The sequence below is a fragment of the Cololabis saira genome, chromosome 20 (genome assembly GCF_033807715.1).
Source record: "Cololabis saira isolate AMF1-May2022 chromosome 20, fColSai1.1, whole genome shotgun sequence".
Classification (NCBI taxonomy): Eukaryota; Metazoa; Chordata; class Actinopteri; order Beloniformes; family Belonidae; genus Cololabis; species Cololabis saira.
Genome location: NC_084606.1, coordinates 33,655,628 through 33,673,071, shown reverse-complemented (window position 1 = coordinate 33,673,071; position 17,444 = coordinate 33,655,628). Strand labels below are relative to the sequence as shown.

Here is a 17,444-nt window from a genome sequence, read left to right as displayed (position 1 = left end):
CTTCGTACAGCCAGTCCAAACTGCAGAATGTCTCCACAGCCAAAAACATACATAAAAAAAAAAAAAAAAATGACTGAATAATAAAGATGACACAAAATTTTGGATGTGGTTTATTGTTTATTTAACAACATTTAAGCAAATGTTTCAAACTAGACCAGATGTGAACTTGATTTGTGCTGCAGAGAAGAAACTGGGCACCCACCATCATTTTGAGAAAGATGGTGATCATGTGGTCAAATCAATCAATCCTAACGGGTCTCATGATTAACAAGAAGAGTCAAACTAGTGTTAATAAGATGAACATGACCAAAAACGGATCACTTAAATCTGAATATCTGAAAATAAAAACCAGATTTGAAAAAAGAAAAAAGGAAGTTCACCTCTGCACTGATGATTGCACTTCAGATCAAGTTGTGGGCGAGGCAGTCCAACTATATACATAATATTTAACAATTTTATGCAAATTTGCACCTCTGGCTTCATGGTAAAAACAGTTATTTTACAAATGAATTTTAAGTGATGGAGGGTTTGGGTGGGGGTCAAGAGTCGAATGTCACAGAAGCAAATACGTTTGAGAACTGTTTGTTGAATTTATACAGTCAGAAGAAAGATCAACAAAACCATCCTCTACAAGGAAGAAAAGCACAAGATGATATGGCATTTTTTAACCAACTGCAATGTCCAACGGGGATCTCAAGAATCTTCAGAAGAAGCTGTGAAGTCCCAGTGAGAGATGTTTTGAACGAGGCTGTGAGTTACTTGCCGTGGTGGTAGAACCTCTGGCCACTCTGGCTGTGGGGCAGGAAGCTGTGACGAGGGGCACTTTGTGGAGAGCTCTGGAACGGGGTCTGGTGGAAGAAGATTCAAACGTCACACGACGACGGGGTTTTTTTTATTTCTACATTTTCCCAGTAAATCCAATATACATTGATTTTTTTTAAAAGGCAGCAGCACATAAACAGTGACATCCGGAGGCACTTCCTTCTTGTTGGAAGCCTATATGTCTATTTATTGTTGATGTCTGCATTTTCTTTTACCTGTATTTGTGTGTGTGTTTAAGTTTAAATTGCACATTGGGTTTATGGTGAAACGCCATTTCGATCCGCTGTGAAATGCTTATTACATAGTGAATTGACAATAAAGTACAGTTTGACTAAAGCCGGGCAGACACTGTGCGATTGTCGGCTCGTTTTGAGCCGATTTTCCCGTCGTGCGACTATTTTTTTGGATCGGGCCGGATTTCGACCCAATCGTTGGTCGTGCCTCGTGCAGTAAACGTGGGGTAACGACGAGAGATTAACACCTCACGACGAGAGAGTAGCACCTCACGACGAGAGAGTAGCACCTCACGACGAGAGAGTAGCACCTCACGACGAGAGAGTAGCACCTCACGACGAGAGAGTAACACCTCACGACGAGAGATTAGCACCTCACGACGAGAGAGTAGCACCTCACGACGAGAGAGTAGCACCTCACGACGAGAGAGTAGCACCTCACGACGAGAGAGTAGCACCTCACGACGAGAGAGTAGCACCTCACGACGAGAGATTAACACCTCACGACGAGAGATTAACACCTCACGACGAGAGATTAACACCTCACGACGAGAGTAGCACCTCACGACGAGAGAGTAGCACCTCACGACGAGAGAGTAGCACCTCACGACGAGAGATTAACACCTCACGACGAGAGAGTAGCACCTCACGACGAGAGAGTAGCACCTCACGACGAGAGAGTAGCACCTCACGACGAGAGATTAACACCTCACGACGAGAGAGTAGCACCTCACGACGAGAGATTAAGGCCCCGTTTACACGTAGCAAAAACGGAGGCGTTTTCATGCGTTTTGGCCGTTCGTTTACACGAAAACGGAGCTCAAAGTCACCAAAAACGATAATTTCTGAAAACTACGGCCAAAGTGGAGATTTTCAAAAACTCTGTTTTTCACGTTTGCGTCTAAACAGAGGAAAACAGAGATTTAGGCTTCAGAACATCACATTATGCAACAGAAACGTCACCAGCATCATGTGTGCGACCTGTGTTTACAATTTGTTTGGCCACCGTCAATATTTTCTTGTATTTTACCGGTTTTATATTCTAAAGTCACACTTAAAAGTAACTCCACTTCTATGTCACTCCAAACGAAAGACTTTCGTTCCGTCTTGGAAGTAAAGCCTGAATTATGGTCCAGCGTTAAATAAATAAGTACGGTGTGCGTCGCCGCGTACCCTACACCGCAGGCTCTGCGTTGGTGTAACGCGGAACCATAAATCAGCCTTAACTGGAAGTTACACGTGTCATTTGTTGATGTTTTTTCCAGGATTCTGATTGGCTGGCATGACGTTAACAGCGTATTTATGCAGATTCGTGTAAACGAAGACATTTTGAAAACGATCTCATGTAAACGAGGATATTTTTCAAAACGTAGAGGGGGAAATATCCGTTTTTGTAAATACCCGGCTATGTGGAAACGGGGCCTTAAACCTCACAACGAGCTCCCGATCACAAATCGTGCGCTCAAACGTGTTGTAAATCCTGGTCGCTCCTCGTGAAGGAATCACACAGTTGAAGCAGCTACAACCCGATTGGACTCATCCTTTCACAGAGAGCATGCGCCATCTCTGATGTCACGTCAAAAACTATTATTTGTAGTTTAAAGTGTTCCAATTTCACATAACAAATCATGTTTTAATAGTAGAAAAAAAAAGACTGCATTTCCCACGTCTGCCCAGCCAATTCCTTGTCCAATCACGACGTTGTCTAATCTTTTTTCATCTATCGCCACACAGAATGGCACAAATTGCTAAAGGCTTATTTATGGTTCCGCGTTACACCAACGCAGAGACTACGGCGTCGATTTAACGCGGAACCATAATTCAGGCTTAGGGCAGTGCGTTTGTTTTTGCTGAGCATCTTCGGTGTCTCCCACTTCGGGGTTCCTCCTCTTCCACTTCTTTTTGACGTTGCAGTTCCAGTAACAGAAGTCTGACGTGAGGATTATGATCGTATAGTGTGAGCAGACGGAGCATCAGAGCATCGGGTCGTACAGTGTGAGACCATAAATCGTGGGCTGTGAACTTTTGAACTCAGCGATCTAGTCGTGCAGTTTGAGATGGGGCTGAATCAAACGATTTAAAATATGGCACAGTGTATGCCCAGCTTAAGTGTCAGGGAAGGACTTCTGCCGCAGAACAGTGTACTAAAACAAACCACTATATTTTCTTCTTACATGGTATCATAAGGAAGACTTAAAAAATATTATGTGAACATCTGTTTGCTTTTGGAGTTCACCTTAGCAGTGGGGATCTGGACCATGGGCGTGGGCAGCAGACCTGGAGCAGAAGGATGCATGGCAGAGGGATGCATTGGCCTCAACCCGCCCTGAAAGAACATCAACAGAATGAAGTCACTGCGAATGCAAACATAAGACCGACCCAAGTGCAGGCCAGGTGGTGCACGCCTCCAGCTTTGTTTTCAGATATGAGACAGCATCAAATTTAACATTCAAACGCAATGCTCACTCTTTCTTTCTAAATAAGTGTTAAATAAAGCTCAGAAAGGCTCATTAGTGTATGAAAAGAAATGACCGCATCCATGGGAATTGCTGCTTTTTTGCAAACCAACATTATTCAGAAACAAATTCAGCAGGCTGTTTAAAACAGAAAAAAAAGTCTCCAAGAGTGGATCTACAGTTCAATCAACCTGCATGAGTTTACAATAAAAAACTAATTATACTAAAAAAAGACATGACCGAAGAAACTGTTTCATCTCCAAAAATAAAAGGCATACCAGAAAAAGCACAGCTCTTCAACCCATGTAAAGACAGGAATAAGACATTTTTGAATAAATAATGAACTGGAGTTTTAAAAAAACTGACAAACTAAAGAGTTATTTGACAACAAATATGGTAGAAGTGCTCAACTATGCTCAAGGGTCGTCATACTACTTCCACAAAAGATCTGGCATAATTTAAAACAATTAACTCATAGTGCAGTTCATGTATATCACCTTTACACTAGGAATGGTCGATATTTTACCGTTCACGATAAACTGTCAAAAAAATTCCCCAAGGTAAGAATTTGTCATCTCGCGGTAAAAACGATAAATACGTTTTTGTGTAAAGCCTGAATTATGGTTCTTAAATCGATGCACAATGTACGTGAAGGAAGGAAGGAAGGAAGGAAGGAAATGAGCCAGAAAGAAAGAAAGAAAGAAAGAAAGAAAGAAAGAAAGAAAGAAAGAAAGAAAGAAAGAAAGAAAGAAAGAAAGAAAGAAAGAAAGAAAGAAAGAAAGAAAGAAAGAAAGAAAGAAAGAAAGAAAGAAAGAAAGAAAGAAAGAAAGAAAGAAAGAAAGAAAGAAAGAAAGAAAGAAAGAAAGAAAGAAAGAAAGAAAGAAAGAAAGAAAGAAAGATAAATACGTGTTTGTGTAACAAACATGGCGGATCTGAGTCATTCCAGTTTTGCAGTACAGGTGTAACTCATTTAATTGGTTTTTATTAATTCAATTTAATTGGTGTAGTTTAGTAGCATTTAGTATCTTTTAGAGCAGTGTTTTGGGGGCTCCAAAGACTGAATGTGGTGATAGATTTATAGTTACAAAGGTGGAGTTGAATTGATATTTTTTTTATCGTCATTTTTATCGTTATCGGGATAAATTCTAGAAATTATCATGATACATTTTTTAGTCCATACCGCCCATCCCTACTTTACACAAATACAAAATATTTGGAATAGATCCAGATACTTTCCTGTTAAAATATGTTATGCTAATATGGAACAGTAAGATGGTCTTACTGCATCAGTAAATCCTGACTGTTGGTTGGCATGTTCCAGCTGCTTCTGCAGGGGTATTGACGCTCCGGGGATGTATCCTGCAGGAGACAAGTTTCCTTTAAAAAAAACAAAACAACATATTTCATACGTAGAAAAGTATGAATCAGATTTGGGAAGGTGAGGGCGTTTGCAGCTCTGTTATTTACCTGGCTGAGAGGTGAAGTGACCATGGACGGGGTAACCCGCCTGCTGGTGAGGGAGGTACTGCATAGCTTGAAATGCAGAAGCACCTGGAGGTCAAAGGAAGCTGGTTCAACACTGCAATAGCACTAGTATGACCGTTTAAATTACCGTATTTATTTCTGGGGTTCTGCTCTGTGATCACAGAGGGCAATGATTTGGGGGATCAGTTAGTTAGTTATTTAATATTTATTTTGGTCAATCACAAACATAAAAATCAACAAACAAGATAACACAGGTTTTTCCCTGGTCAACATTGTGATTATTTTGACCGAAAAGGTCTGGGCTTGAAGCATAAAGCTGTTCTTGCCCACCTTTTAACAGAATAGAATATACAAAAAGAACAAATGAAGTATCATGAGGCTACACAAAATAATAATAGTAATAATGATAATAATAATAATAATAATAGTTTAAATAACTGTATATATATATATATACACACTATGTATAATATACTATGTATAATAATATATGTATAATAATAGTAATAATAATGATGATAATAATAATAAAAAACATTTTGATATAGTTTATTTTGTGACAAATTGACTTGAATGTTTTATTTGAGATTTGCACAAATTTTTTGTTATTTGCACAACTGTCAACCTCAGTGGAAAGTTAATTGTTATGCAGGAAAGGGATATTTGTTTTATTTTATTCAAGAAGCATTTTTATTCTATATATGCAGGCAGTTTATTTTTATTTCATTTGTTTTATACATTTTGATATTGTGCAGACCTCTGTTAATAAAGGAACCTGTGTGACATTTGGCACGAGGCTTTGTATTAAAACTGACTGTTTTTTTAAGGGTTTGCCTCAGAAAAAATGAAGCTTACAGAGATGCTATGCTATAATGCTTTGGGGGAAACCCCAATTATGTCACGGAAAAAATATCGATATATATCGAGTATCGCCATTTAGCTAGAAAATATCGAGATATGACTTTTGGTCCATATCGCCCAGCCCTATGTTGTCATTTCATCTCATGCATGTGTACATTCTCCTTTGTTTGCTTAATGTGCTCCTATATATGTGTCCATTACCTTTGCTTTGAATAATATCTTGTATGATTTTATTGAGTTTGCTAGTTTAAGGTCGTTATCTAATGAGCTCCACAGTTTTACTCCTAAAACGGATATACATCTGCCCTAGTACACTTTTAATCAGTTTTGTTATGTTCTTTTGGCCCAGCTGTGAAGAAAAAAAACTAACTATGTTGCAGCCTGTTGTAGGAAAAACTATGGAGCAGATAAGTTTGGACGACGCTTTTTGAAAATGTCTTTAATTAAAAAAAGGGCAATTGGCTTTGTAAAAACAACTGATCAGAAGCCACTGCTACACGTGTCCGTCTATAAACGTCACTGCTGGAGACCAGCTTTATTCTGTCCTGAAAATGGTGCAGACACATTGACCTAGTTAGGCTGCTGTTGCAAAATGTAGCGGAAATGCAGCAGTATCCGATATGGACACCTTCAGCTGACGACAGATAAAAGGAAACCAGTGCATGTCTGACAGAGATTTCACCGACCACTGACCTTCTGGACAAACGTCCATGGAATATGCAAGCAATTTTGCTTCTCGGGATTATTCATTATTCCCAATTTCACTTTTGAAATAAATAATGCCACTAACAAAACTGTTTAATTTGAAAGAAACTAGCATGTCCTCAAGTTACCTGTATGACTTCATAATTACTATTTAAATCAGTTCATTTAATCACTTTCAAAAGCACAAACCAAAATGTCACACAACTACATATTTTCAACCTCTCCATCCTAAGGGGTAAATCATTATAGGAGGTAAGTAAGGTGAGCAAGTTCAACTTCTGAACATCAATACATCTCTGCATCCGATTCAGATGTCTTACCTCTGATCTGAGAGCTGCTAGCAAAACTGACTGGTACTGAGGGTCCAGCGGCGTAAGAGGAAGGAAGCTGGGACTGAGAAACCCCGTAGGACTCGTGGACTCCTTGGCTTCCGCTGAACTGGCCGTGTTCTGCTGAGCTGGCGCTGAACCCGGGAGTCTGATAATGACGGCCCTGAAGGAGGGGAAAAACTGTGATTAGCAATGATGGTGAATTTTATTTAAAATAACACTTATACGTATATAACTTCACGCTTTGCTTTAAATTAAACTCTGATTCTCGGCAGGCAGTTGTAATGATTAAACAGGTTTACACCTCACTCTGCTGTGCTGCAGGAAAGATCAGTGCTTATGGAAGTGTATGGATGGATTTCCACTGCAGTTACTGCCCTTCTCCACTTAATGTATTCAATTCAAAATACTTTATTAATCCCCGAAGGATTTTATTTAAATAACCACAGCTTTTTGACTAGAAAGAAAACAGAGTTCCTTTGTTTTATCCAGTTTTTTTTGTAACTATATGCCTTTGCTTTAGTGTATATATAAATGCAAATAGTCATGTTAATGCATTGATTAAAAAGTCCACATAAATTAAAATGATTATGGAGGGGGGTATTATTAATAATAATAATAATAATACATTAAAAACTAATGTTTTTTAATGTAAAAAAAAAATGGAATGGATCATAGTTATCACTTACTGTATATCATGTTTTTAAAAAATTGCCCTCATTTTATAACCCTGCTTACTAACTTTCAGACAGAATTAGACGATTTTAAATTGAATGGATCGTAACAATAATAACAACAGTATTTTACCTAAAGATTACACAGTTCTGGAAAGTATACAGATCTAAAAAGGAAGACATTTTTTCTTGGACTGGAACAGTTCTTAACTTACAGGGATCACAGCAGTGGAGAACAGCTGTTTGCTCCGTTCTCCGAGGAGAGCGCCTGGTCGACTGTGGCTGACTGGACTGCCTGAGTCAAGAAAAAGAGAAAAATATAATTAACCAACCAACAGGACTCATTTCTGATATATTTTGGGGGATGGTATGGTGTCTCACCTTGAATACTGAGGAGATGCTGTCCTGTGTGCATGGGCAGACTGGGTTGATAGCTGGCTGATGTCAATGTTGTAATATCACTAAAAATAAGTAGATTAATTAATAAATAAATAAATAAGGGGGAAGGAAGCAGAGAATTACAGCTGATTTTCAAAAGTACTTTCCGACAATAATGTATTAAAAAGAAAAAGGAAAAAGAAATTGACTAAGAAAAAAAACGTACCTCTGCTCTTTTCTGCGTCGCTTTTCCTCCTCATGGAGAACTTTCTTGAGCTGTAAAAAAAGCTGATGTTTCTCTTCCTGGAGCCCCTGAAGTTTCTCTCCCATCTTCATTACCTGGTGTCAACGATCAGGTGGGAAATCATAAAATATTAAGCTAGTCGCTGGTAACTTTGTCTTATTTATCTCTCAAATAAAAAATGATTATAATATTCCTAACTGGGAGGTTAAAACACACTGACTAGTAGTAATACCCCAATACATTATCTCTGTTTTAGAACTTTTCTCCAACCTGTTCCTTGGTTTCCTCCAGTGACATCCTCTCCTCTATTTCTTTTGTCCTCTTTCTCTCCTCTTCTTCCTTCAACTTCTGCTCCATCATTTTATCAACTTCCTCCTCCTCTGAAAGGACACAAACACAGTATTCAACAATAGAAGCTACTCTTAAGTGTTGAGAAAAAAATCTGGGAGTAAAATTTCTGGTTCCAGTTGAGATCAGCCTAGCTGCTTCTCACTGAGGTTTTTGATCATAGAACCACGACAAGATATACGTTTTAGTAGTTTTATTTAAGCAAAATCACCCGGCGTTATAATCATACAGAATGCATTCTGGAGATCAAGCACGCAGCACTGTCTGCCTCCGAAGAGATCTGATCTGCGTGGGGGGCAGCGGACTGTATTTAAACTTGCACCTTATTGGTTCAGACCCAGGCTGTTCCCTCTCCAAGGCCGCCTTGTAGCCTGGCATTACTGCATAGTTTTTATAAGACAGCAAAGTTTAATAAGTCATATGAGGACACGTGATGATGTATGAAATAGACATCCAAAATTCCCTTTTGTTTTTGCCTTTAATAGAAAGGTGGCGTTTGAATATTTAAATAAATGCAATTTTTATTCCTATAATAGTAATTATCTTCGATGAATGCGGAACAATTATAACTATAATAGATCAGGGTGGTGGGCACGAAGCTGGACCCTCTGGAGACAGTGGCAGTGAAGAGAACAGAGCACAAACTCCTGGGTATCTTGGACAATGCCATCCTCTCTCTGCACACTGTCATCAGCAGCCAGAGGAGCCGGTTCAGTGAGAGGAGGTTCCTCCCTAAGTGCTGGACCAACAGACTGAGGAACTCTTTCGTCCCCCGTGCCATCAAACTGTTCAACTCCTCCCTTGGGGGAGGAGGGCAAAGAAGAACTGAAGAACAGAGGGACTGTGGGGGGTCAGGCAGTGTGGAATAACGGTGCAATAACTAGGACATTTTTATGGCACTGCACTTTCTATTTTTACCTTTTACTTTTATCTTTTTATTTTTATATGCAGGGTTCATACACATTTTAACCAACACATTTCTATGACTTTCCCATGACTTGGCAGCAAGTTTCCATGACTATACATGACCTCTAAAACATCAATGTATTAATGAAATATAGGATAAAACTATGTAAAAAGTCACCACAGTGGAGATCTAATGACAATTATGGTTTAATACAAAATAAACATTTGTTTAAACTGACACTGATATACCAGCAATATGTTGTAGTATATGTAGTATAGTAATCTAATATAACTGTAATAATAACCGATCTGCATGATGCGCAAGATGCTAGGAACGTCACACGTGAGGACGCGCAAGATTCTTCTATACGAAATATTTATTGATCAATTTTAAATCTACCTTAAAGGCTGTTATTACTAAATGTTATCATTAAGTGAGAAAAATAAATTCCATGACTTTTCCAAAACCTTTGGGGTGAACTTATGTTTCCAAAACTTTTCCAGGCCTTGAAAATGACATTTTCAAATTCCATGACTTTTCCAGGTTTTTTCAAAACGTATATGAACCCTGTATATGGGTGTTTTGCCCTTTGAGGTGTTTGATTTGTGAATGACAGTGTTGTGTGTGAGATGGAGATGTCAATTTCCCAGAGGGAACCTCCCAAAGGGATTAATAAAGTCGTCTGCATCTGAAGGAAAGATGTCAGATCTAGCCATTGGTGGAAATGGGGAATCTCCTGTAGTGTTTATGACAGGTTGGGGTAAATATGGGTGACAACTATGACTGTGATTGCAGACATGTAGCCAGTACTCGAGTTGTAAAAAAAAAAAAATCAGGGGGGATGGTGGATTTTATCATATGGGGACAGATAATTTGTGCTGATTACAAATAATATAATATATTACAAATAATAGCAGTGACCAAAACACCTGCAGAAATACTGCAGGAATGACATAGCAGCAGTTAAATGCAGCCTTCTGTAAGCTAGTTAAATGTCTCATTTTAGTAAAAAAAAAAATCTCATTACACTTAAAACAAGAATCATCACTGGAAAAAACAACAATTTTCACCTGTTTCAAGTATTTTCACTTAAAGGAGCATGAGGCAGGATTGAGGCAGGATTTATGAAAAAAAAAAAATTCGTATACGTTTTAAGTTTTCTAGTAATAATGTCAGATGAAGCGTTCCAAACCAAAACGAATGAGTCCTCTAGTGTATCTCTCCGTTGCCTTGAACAGGCTGTGTGCTGCAAAATGTGCTGCAATTCCGGACCAGAATTTCCCGTGCTGTCCTGCGGATGTGACGTCAAATGACGCTGCATGCACGTTCTCGGCGGCGCACGAGTAAACATTGGATACGCGTTTGAGTCATGGAGGCAGCTTCAACTTGAATTGGGACTAAAAACAGATACTGACATGGCTCATTTCCTACTGACCAGGTAAGATAACATTGTAAGTCATATTTAGAGCTTGATTTGAACAGCGCTCCTGTGCTGGCTTCGCTGTTGGCTGCAGGAACCCCGACGGTTGTCGTGGCGCTAATGAGTCTCATTTCTTATTCTTGCCTCATGCTCCTTTAAAATAAGTAGAAAAATCTGCCAGTGAACAAGATTTTTTTGCTTGTAATGAGAAGATAAATCTTGTCCCACGGGCAGATTTTCCTACTTATTTCAAGTGAAAATGTACTTGAAACAGGTGAAAATTGTGAAATAAGTTATTTTTCTAGTGTTATTTTTCTGGTGATGACTCTAAATGTTGAAATAGCAGTAAAACCACATTCATTGATGAAATGACATAAGGGATGGAAAGGAGGGATGGCAGTTTTACAGGGGGGATGATTTTGACCATTTTTATTTCAGGGGGGGGATGCCATCCCCCCTCAACTCCAGTACTGCTAGTTGGTGTTCAGGTGTGTAGTTGTTCAGGTGTTCAGGTGTTCAGGTGTGTAGTTGTTCAGGTGTGCATCTCTCCATCACTACCTTGCCTCTTGCGCTCCCTCTCCCTCATGATGTGCTTGTGGAGGGCTCTGGCCATCGCGTTGGACAGCTTGGGTCTCTCCAGCAGGGCGGGCATGGTGATGGGCAGTGGAGGGGCCAGCTGGGGGGTCGGAACATCGGTGGTAAAGGGTTAAAACACCTCAAACACGTCTGTGTTATCCACTCAAACAGCGCAGACTGAGGCCTGGCTGACCAGCTAAAGTCAACTAACACTAAAGTAACACGATCTGCAGCTTCAGAAACGAGCGCTTAAGCAAACAGACACGACGACACTTAAAATGCCACTTATCAGGCTCAAATATGTGAAACTACGACACATTTGTTTTGGAGTATTTCTAAAGGAGCCGCTAACCAGCTAGCTCCACGACACTTTACTACGTTACGCAATTTCCACCCAACTGAGTGTTCAAAATACTCACTTTTGTCGTGTTGAATTTGTCTTTTGATAAGAACCAATCCGTCCAGTAGTTTTCTTTATATAGCTCTGCTGCAATGAATTAAATGTGATCTAAATTTGCGCCGAAAACGTAAACAGATGGAGTTTCCTGCCCGGGTGAGAGTTGCACTTCCGGTGACGACACGAGGCGCTTCCTCCGAAATGCACTCTGGGAAATGTGGTTTCAACGCATGTTTTTAATGGTCGTGTGTTTGTGTATCTTGGATGTGTGTGGACCTTCTGAGTCCGTAATAAAGATTTATTATTTATTTTCTTTAGTAAGAAACTCTAAATTCAAAACTCTACCCCCGCTTATATTTCGGCATGGCCGTTTCAAACACACATACCCAATAATTTCATATTTAACATTAGTAAAATATATATTTCATTTAAATAACGTTTACGTTGATTTGTTTTATTGATAAATCCTTTAATTCATTATCAGTCCACCTTATAGGCTTTTGTCTTTAAACCAACTGTTGTTCCTTCTCTTCATTTTTTAAACATATGTGACCAAGAATAGCTCCTATTGTTGCATCAGAAACTAAAATGTCTCAGTTGCCTTGCAGAACACACACATTTTATCTGAGAAGTCACAGGAGCCGATACAAAAAAAAAAGGAAATGCAGGATAAAGGCTAGAAAAGTATTTCATGTTGTTCTGATTAAAATACTCAATAATGACTAGAAACACAGGTGAATTATCATCACATTTAATCATATATGGTTATGAGTGAAGACAAAGAACCAGTATCGCAGCTGTATACAGAGTTCAAATTGTATTTCGTTTTTAAAAAAAGAAGACAAACTTAAAAAAAAAAAAAAAAAGAAAATTGCACTCAGCTTTACAACAGCTTTAGAAAGAAAGCCATCTAAAATTAACAATAATAACAATAATCATAGTTGCATCAACATAATAGTCTTACCACTGAAAGCAGAGGATGATTGTGTAGTCTGAATTCTATCTTACTCCTTGCTAAGATCAGATGCGAGGCAACACATTTTCATCCACAGATTTAATGGTTGATAAATTGAAAATAAGATTAGTGAGCCACTTCCTTTTTTTTTTTTCCTCAAAGAAAACAACTGCTGCAAAACAGTTATCCTTTACCAGATAAAACTTGCCTTTTACTGGTGGATCTCTTGATTTCCATGTCCAAACTTGAAACACATTTTATTCCTTAACAAGTGACAAAACTGAAGAATAAAGTTTCTTAAGCAGTGATTCAACTCAACATGAGACTTTTTTCCCTTAATTTTGAAGTAGCTATGATTATAGTGTAGCGCTAATATTATTCCATAATTCCCTGTTTGTTTGTTTAACAAAAAAAATTAAAGTATGATTAGTCATGACACTAGAAAACTGACCCTAATCAGAGTAACTTTTGAAAGTGGAGGCAAATACAATTCAGACTGCAGAATAATGAAGATATAAATGAATGGGAGAAAGGTAATGCATGATAAGTGAAAGTGCATTTGACATATTTACTCTGGGAACTCTAGGCTGCTGAGCTGGATTTACTATTTAAATGAATGAATGGTGGAGGTGTCAGGAGGAGGATAGAGGTTTATAAGGGGATCAGATTTCCCTTTGGCTGTTCCCATACACACTCTCATCACTGTAGGCAATGTAGAGGAAAAAGTCCTCTTCATGATGCTCCTGAAAAAGAGGGTAAGAAAAAAAAAAAATAGGATATTAAAATCCAGATAGAAGATCACTTTAATATAGGTAGGACAAAAGAAGAAAATACATCACTTAAAATATAGTGTAAAAACAAGACAGTCAAGGAAAAAAAAGAGACATAAAACTCTTGCCTGGTACAACAGTCCCATGGTAGCTGAGGTTGGTGGAATGACGTTGTTTACAAAGAAGAAGAGAGCATCTTCAGCCCGCAAGTGGATTCTTTTCCGAATGAGGAAGTAAAACTGGCCCACTAACAAAGAAAGTATTATTACTTGCAGAAAACAATTAGTGAAACATATTGATGTTTGATCAGACTTTACATAAATTGTAATGATTACCTGTCAAGTCAGAGGGGACAAGGTATTTCTTCTTGTCCAGATCTCCTATTCTCGCTTTGGGAGCTTTCTCCACAATCACCTTTTAGAAAGAAAAACAAGAACCATAACCCACTGAACCAACCACATTTTCAACCAATACATAGGAGGTGTCTAATGAGAACGGTACTTTTCCCATGATTCAATAGAAAAGGGATCTGAGACTGACACTTGTGTGAGTGTGAGTCAAGCCAGGTCCAAAATTGTCCATGAAATTACCCATATACTACTTCTGTTTCAGACTCGAAAGAAACTCAAGTATGTCGTAATCAGAAAGAAACCAGTATATTCGGAAAATATACATTTTAAAACTCTGTACGGGACTGAAAAGAGCACAAAATTGATCAAATCTTAAGTTTCTTCTAAAAATAGAAATTGTAAAGCACTACCTTTCCAGAAACCAAGCAGGGATCTACCCTTGCACAACTTAAATGATTAGTGACTAGGTTGCAGATTTATTGGCAACAGTCTAATGACACATTGTCTTCCAAATTACTATTATTCCCTTAATGTGGTGCCGTATGATTGTAGCTTAGATAATATAACTAATCATGATTTCTACGACGTGTCAAGCTTATACTTGTCAAACTATTAATAAATGTAACAACCAGTACAGGAGTTGAGAGGGGGTGGCATAAATAAAATAAAAATAATAAAATGAAAATGAAATAAAATGAAATAAAAACGGTCAAAATCATCCCCTGTAAAACTGCCATCCCCCCTTTCCATCCCTTATGTCATTTCATCAATGAATGTGGTTTTACTGCTATTTCAACATTTAGAGTCATCACCAGAAAAATAACATATGACAATTTTCACCTGTTTCAAGTAAATTTTCACTTGAAATAAGTAGAAAAATCTGCCAGTGGGACAAGATTTATCTTCTCATTACAAGCAAAAAAATCTTGTTCCACTGGCAGATTTTTCTACTTATTTTAAGTGAAAATCTACTTGAAACAGGTGAAAATTGTTGTTTTTTTCAAGTGATGAGTCTTGTTTTAAGTGTAATGAGATTTTTTTTACTAAAATGAGACATTTTAACTAAAATTAAGACAAATATTCTTGTTAAGATTTTGAGTTTTTGCAGTGATCCATTTTACTTATCCTGTGAAGGACAGAGTCATATTGATAAGTTCAGAAAAGTGTTTTTTATTGTTGTGTTTTGATGTATTTGATGTAAGCCCAGTGGATATTTAAAGCTTACAGAAGGCTGCATTTAACTGCTGCTATGTCATTCCTGCAGTATTTCTGCAGGTGTTTTGGTCAGTGCTATTATTTGTAATATATTATATTATTTGAAATCAGCATAAATTATCTGTCCCCATATGATAAAATCCACCATCCCCCCTGATTTTTTTTTTTACAACTCGAGTACTGAATATACAGGACTGAAAATTTGAATATTGTGATTTTCTGTAATGCAATTACAAAAATGTCATACATTCTGGATTCATTACAAATCAACTGAAATATTGCAAGCCTTTTATTTCTTAATATTGCTGATCATGGCTTACAGCTTAAGAAAACTCAAATATCCTATCTTAAAAAATTAGAATATTCTGGGAATCTTAATCTTAAACTGTAAGCCATAATCAGCAATATTAAAATAATAATAATAAAAGGTTTGAAATATTTCAGTTGATTTGTAATGAATCCAGAATGTATGACATTTTAGTTTTTTTTAAATTGCATTACAGAAAATAAAGAACTTTATCACAATATTCTAATTCTCTGACACAGTCCTGTAACTAATCATGATTTCAACGGCGTGTCAAGCTTACACTTGTCAAACTATTAATAAATGTAACAACTACATCAAAAGTGAAGACGCAGGTGAATCTGGTCAAACCAAACCTGTCCTGGCAGTAAAGGTTTTGACTGAGACAGTCTCGTTACAGTGGGTTATTCTCGTCACTGACACGAAACATATCTGCAGGAGAGAAAACCACGTAAACAAGCTGTGTTTACAAGTATGTGTCTGCTCTGATGGGCTCGCTTAAACCTCCAGTCGGTGACGACACCCAGCTACCAGTGAGAAGACCATCCCATTATAATAATAATAATAATAATAATAATAATAATGTAGTTTATTATACCCCCAGACAGGTAACAGTAATCCCCCATAGAGGAATTACAAGCGGCCGTATTTCCTACTCCTTGACATTTTTCCGCTGTGACAGTCTCAAAATGGGGTAGTCGTGTATGACTAAGGCATAACATCAGTTTCATTCTGTGTAACTAAAATTCGGCGTTTGAAATGACCCACAGAACAAACGTAGCCCCTTAAAAGCGCGATGTTACACTCTGAAATCCAGTTATCCGTGGAAGTGCGAACGCGGAGGAGCTGCTAGGCTAACACTAGCCACTTACTGGAACCCTGTCGGGATACTTCTTCCTGATCTTCTCCCCCTCAGACCGCCTTTTCTCGAATGGATGCTCCTCTTTGTACTGGAACTTCATGGTTGAGAGAGATGACAGACACCAAGTCGGTCACTCCGAGGTTTTCCGGGCTGTTTGCTGCGGCTCAAATCGCTGACACACACACGGACGATGCTAGCTGCGTTTAGCTGCGTTTAGCTGTTTACCCACTGGCACCGTCTGGCGGAGGGATACAATAACAACATGACGTAAGGAAAGATAGTCCGTAGGGGTGTAGCTCTCGCCGTTTCAAATAAAACCCGTTTCAAACCTCGACAACGTTATAAACATCGATGGCATGTTGGATAAAAATAGCGGCGATGTTGAGAATAGGGATATGTCGGGGGAACTATGTTTTTATTGTATCAGCTGCCGCGCATGGAGACGTGAGGCGGAGCGGTGACAGGGCATCTGTCCTTGTCATATGACCGCGGCCCAGATGCAGCAGGAAACACCAAAACAGGCGATGCTCGATTATTATTATACTACAAATGTGATGCAACATAGCGTCAAATGGAATATTTATAAAAAAAATACCACTGAAAATTGTTGCTGAATCTGCAGACATCCATAACTAGTAGGCTTGGAGGAAAACTTTCAGCTATGATCAATAACGTACTCATGTATTGTAGTATACTTCCTTTTTAAATTCTATTTAGAATACATTTTGGTAATACAGGACTGTCTCAGAAAATTAGAATATTGTGATAAAGTTCTTTATTTTCTGTAATGCAATTAAAAAAACAAAAATGTCATACAGTTTACAGTTTAGGATTAAGATTCCCAGAATATTCAATTTTTTTGAGATAGGATATTTGAGTTTTCTTAAATTGTAAGCCATGATCAGCAATATTAAAATAATAAAAGGCTTGCAATATTTCAGTTGATTTGTAATGAATCCAGAATGTATGACATTTTTGATTTTGTAATTGCATTACAGAAAATCACAATATTCTAATTTTCTGAGACAGTTCTGTATATATATAATACCATAAAATGGAATCTTTTAAAAATACCACTGAAAATTGTTGCTTAATCTGCAGACATCCATAGCTAGTAGGCTTGGAGGAAAACTTTCAGCTATGATCAATAACA

General features: G+C 38.0%; 2 protein-coding genes across 3 annotated transcripts; both read right to left on the bottom strand.

Annotated features, from left to right (window-relative positions):
• Positions 1 to 94: 94 nt before the first annotated feature.
• Positions 95 to 12,010, bottom strand: gps2 (G protein pathway suppressor 2). 2 transcript variants are annotated; one of them, XM_061709641.1, is made up of 11 exons: positions 11,858 to 12,010; positions 11,421 to 11,538; positions 8,458 to 8,567; positions 8,170 to 8,282; positions 7,947 to 8,026; positions 7,781 to 7,860; positions 6,883 to 7,054; positions 4,979 to 5,062; positions 4,794 to 4,888; positions 3,292 to 3,381; positions 95 to 848 (listed from the first exon to the last, which is right to left on the bottom strand). In XM_061709641.1, the coding sequence occupies exons 2-11, from the start codon at positions 11,512 to 11,514 to the stop codon at positions 756 to 758; spliced, it is 1,011 nt and encodes a 336-aa protein (XP_061565625.1). In that variant the 5' UTR covers positions 11,515 to 11,538; positions 11,858 to 12,010; the 3' UTR covers positions 95 to 755. The 2 variants fall into 2 exon arrangements, with proteins under 2 accessions (XP_061565625.1, XP_061565626.1); XM_061709642.1 differs by having other exon boundaries at positions 4,794 to 4,870.
• Positions 12,011 to 13,181: 1,171 nt separating this feature from the next.
• gabarapa (GABA(A) receptor-associated protein a) lies at positions 13,182 to 16,532 on the bottom strand. Its single transcript, XM_061709662.1, has 4 exons — positions 16,302 to 16,532; positions 13,896 to 13,974; positions 13,689 to 13,807; positions 13,182 to 13,533 (listed from the first exon to the last, which is right to left on the bottom strand). Exons 1-4 carry the CDS (start codon positions 16,389 to 16,391, stop codon positions 13,453 to 13,455), a joined length of 369 nt encoding a protein of 122 aa, XP_061565646.1. The 5' UTR covers positions 16,392 to 16,532; the 3' UTR covers positions 13,182 to 13,452.
• Positions 16,533 to 17,444: the final 912 nt, after the last annotated feature.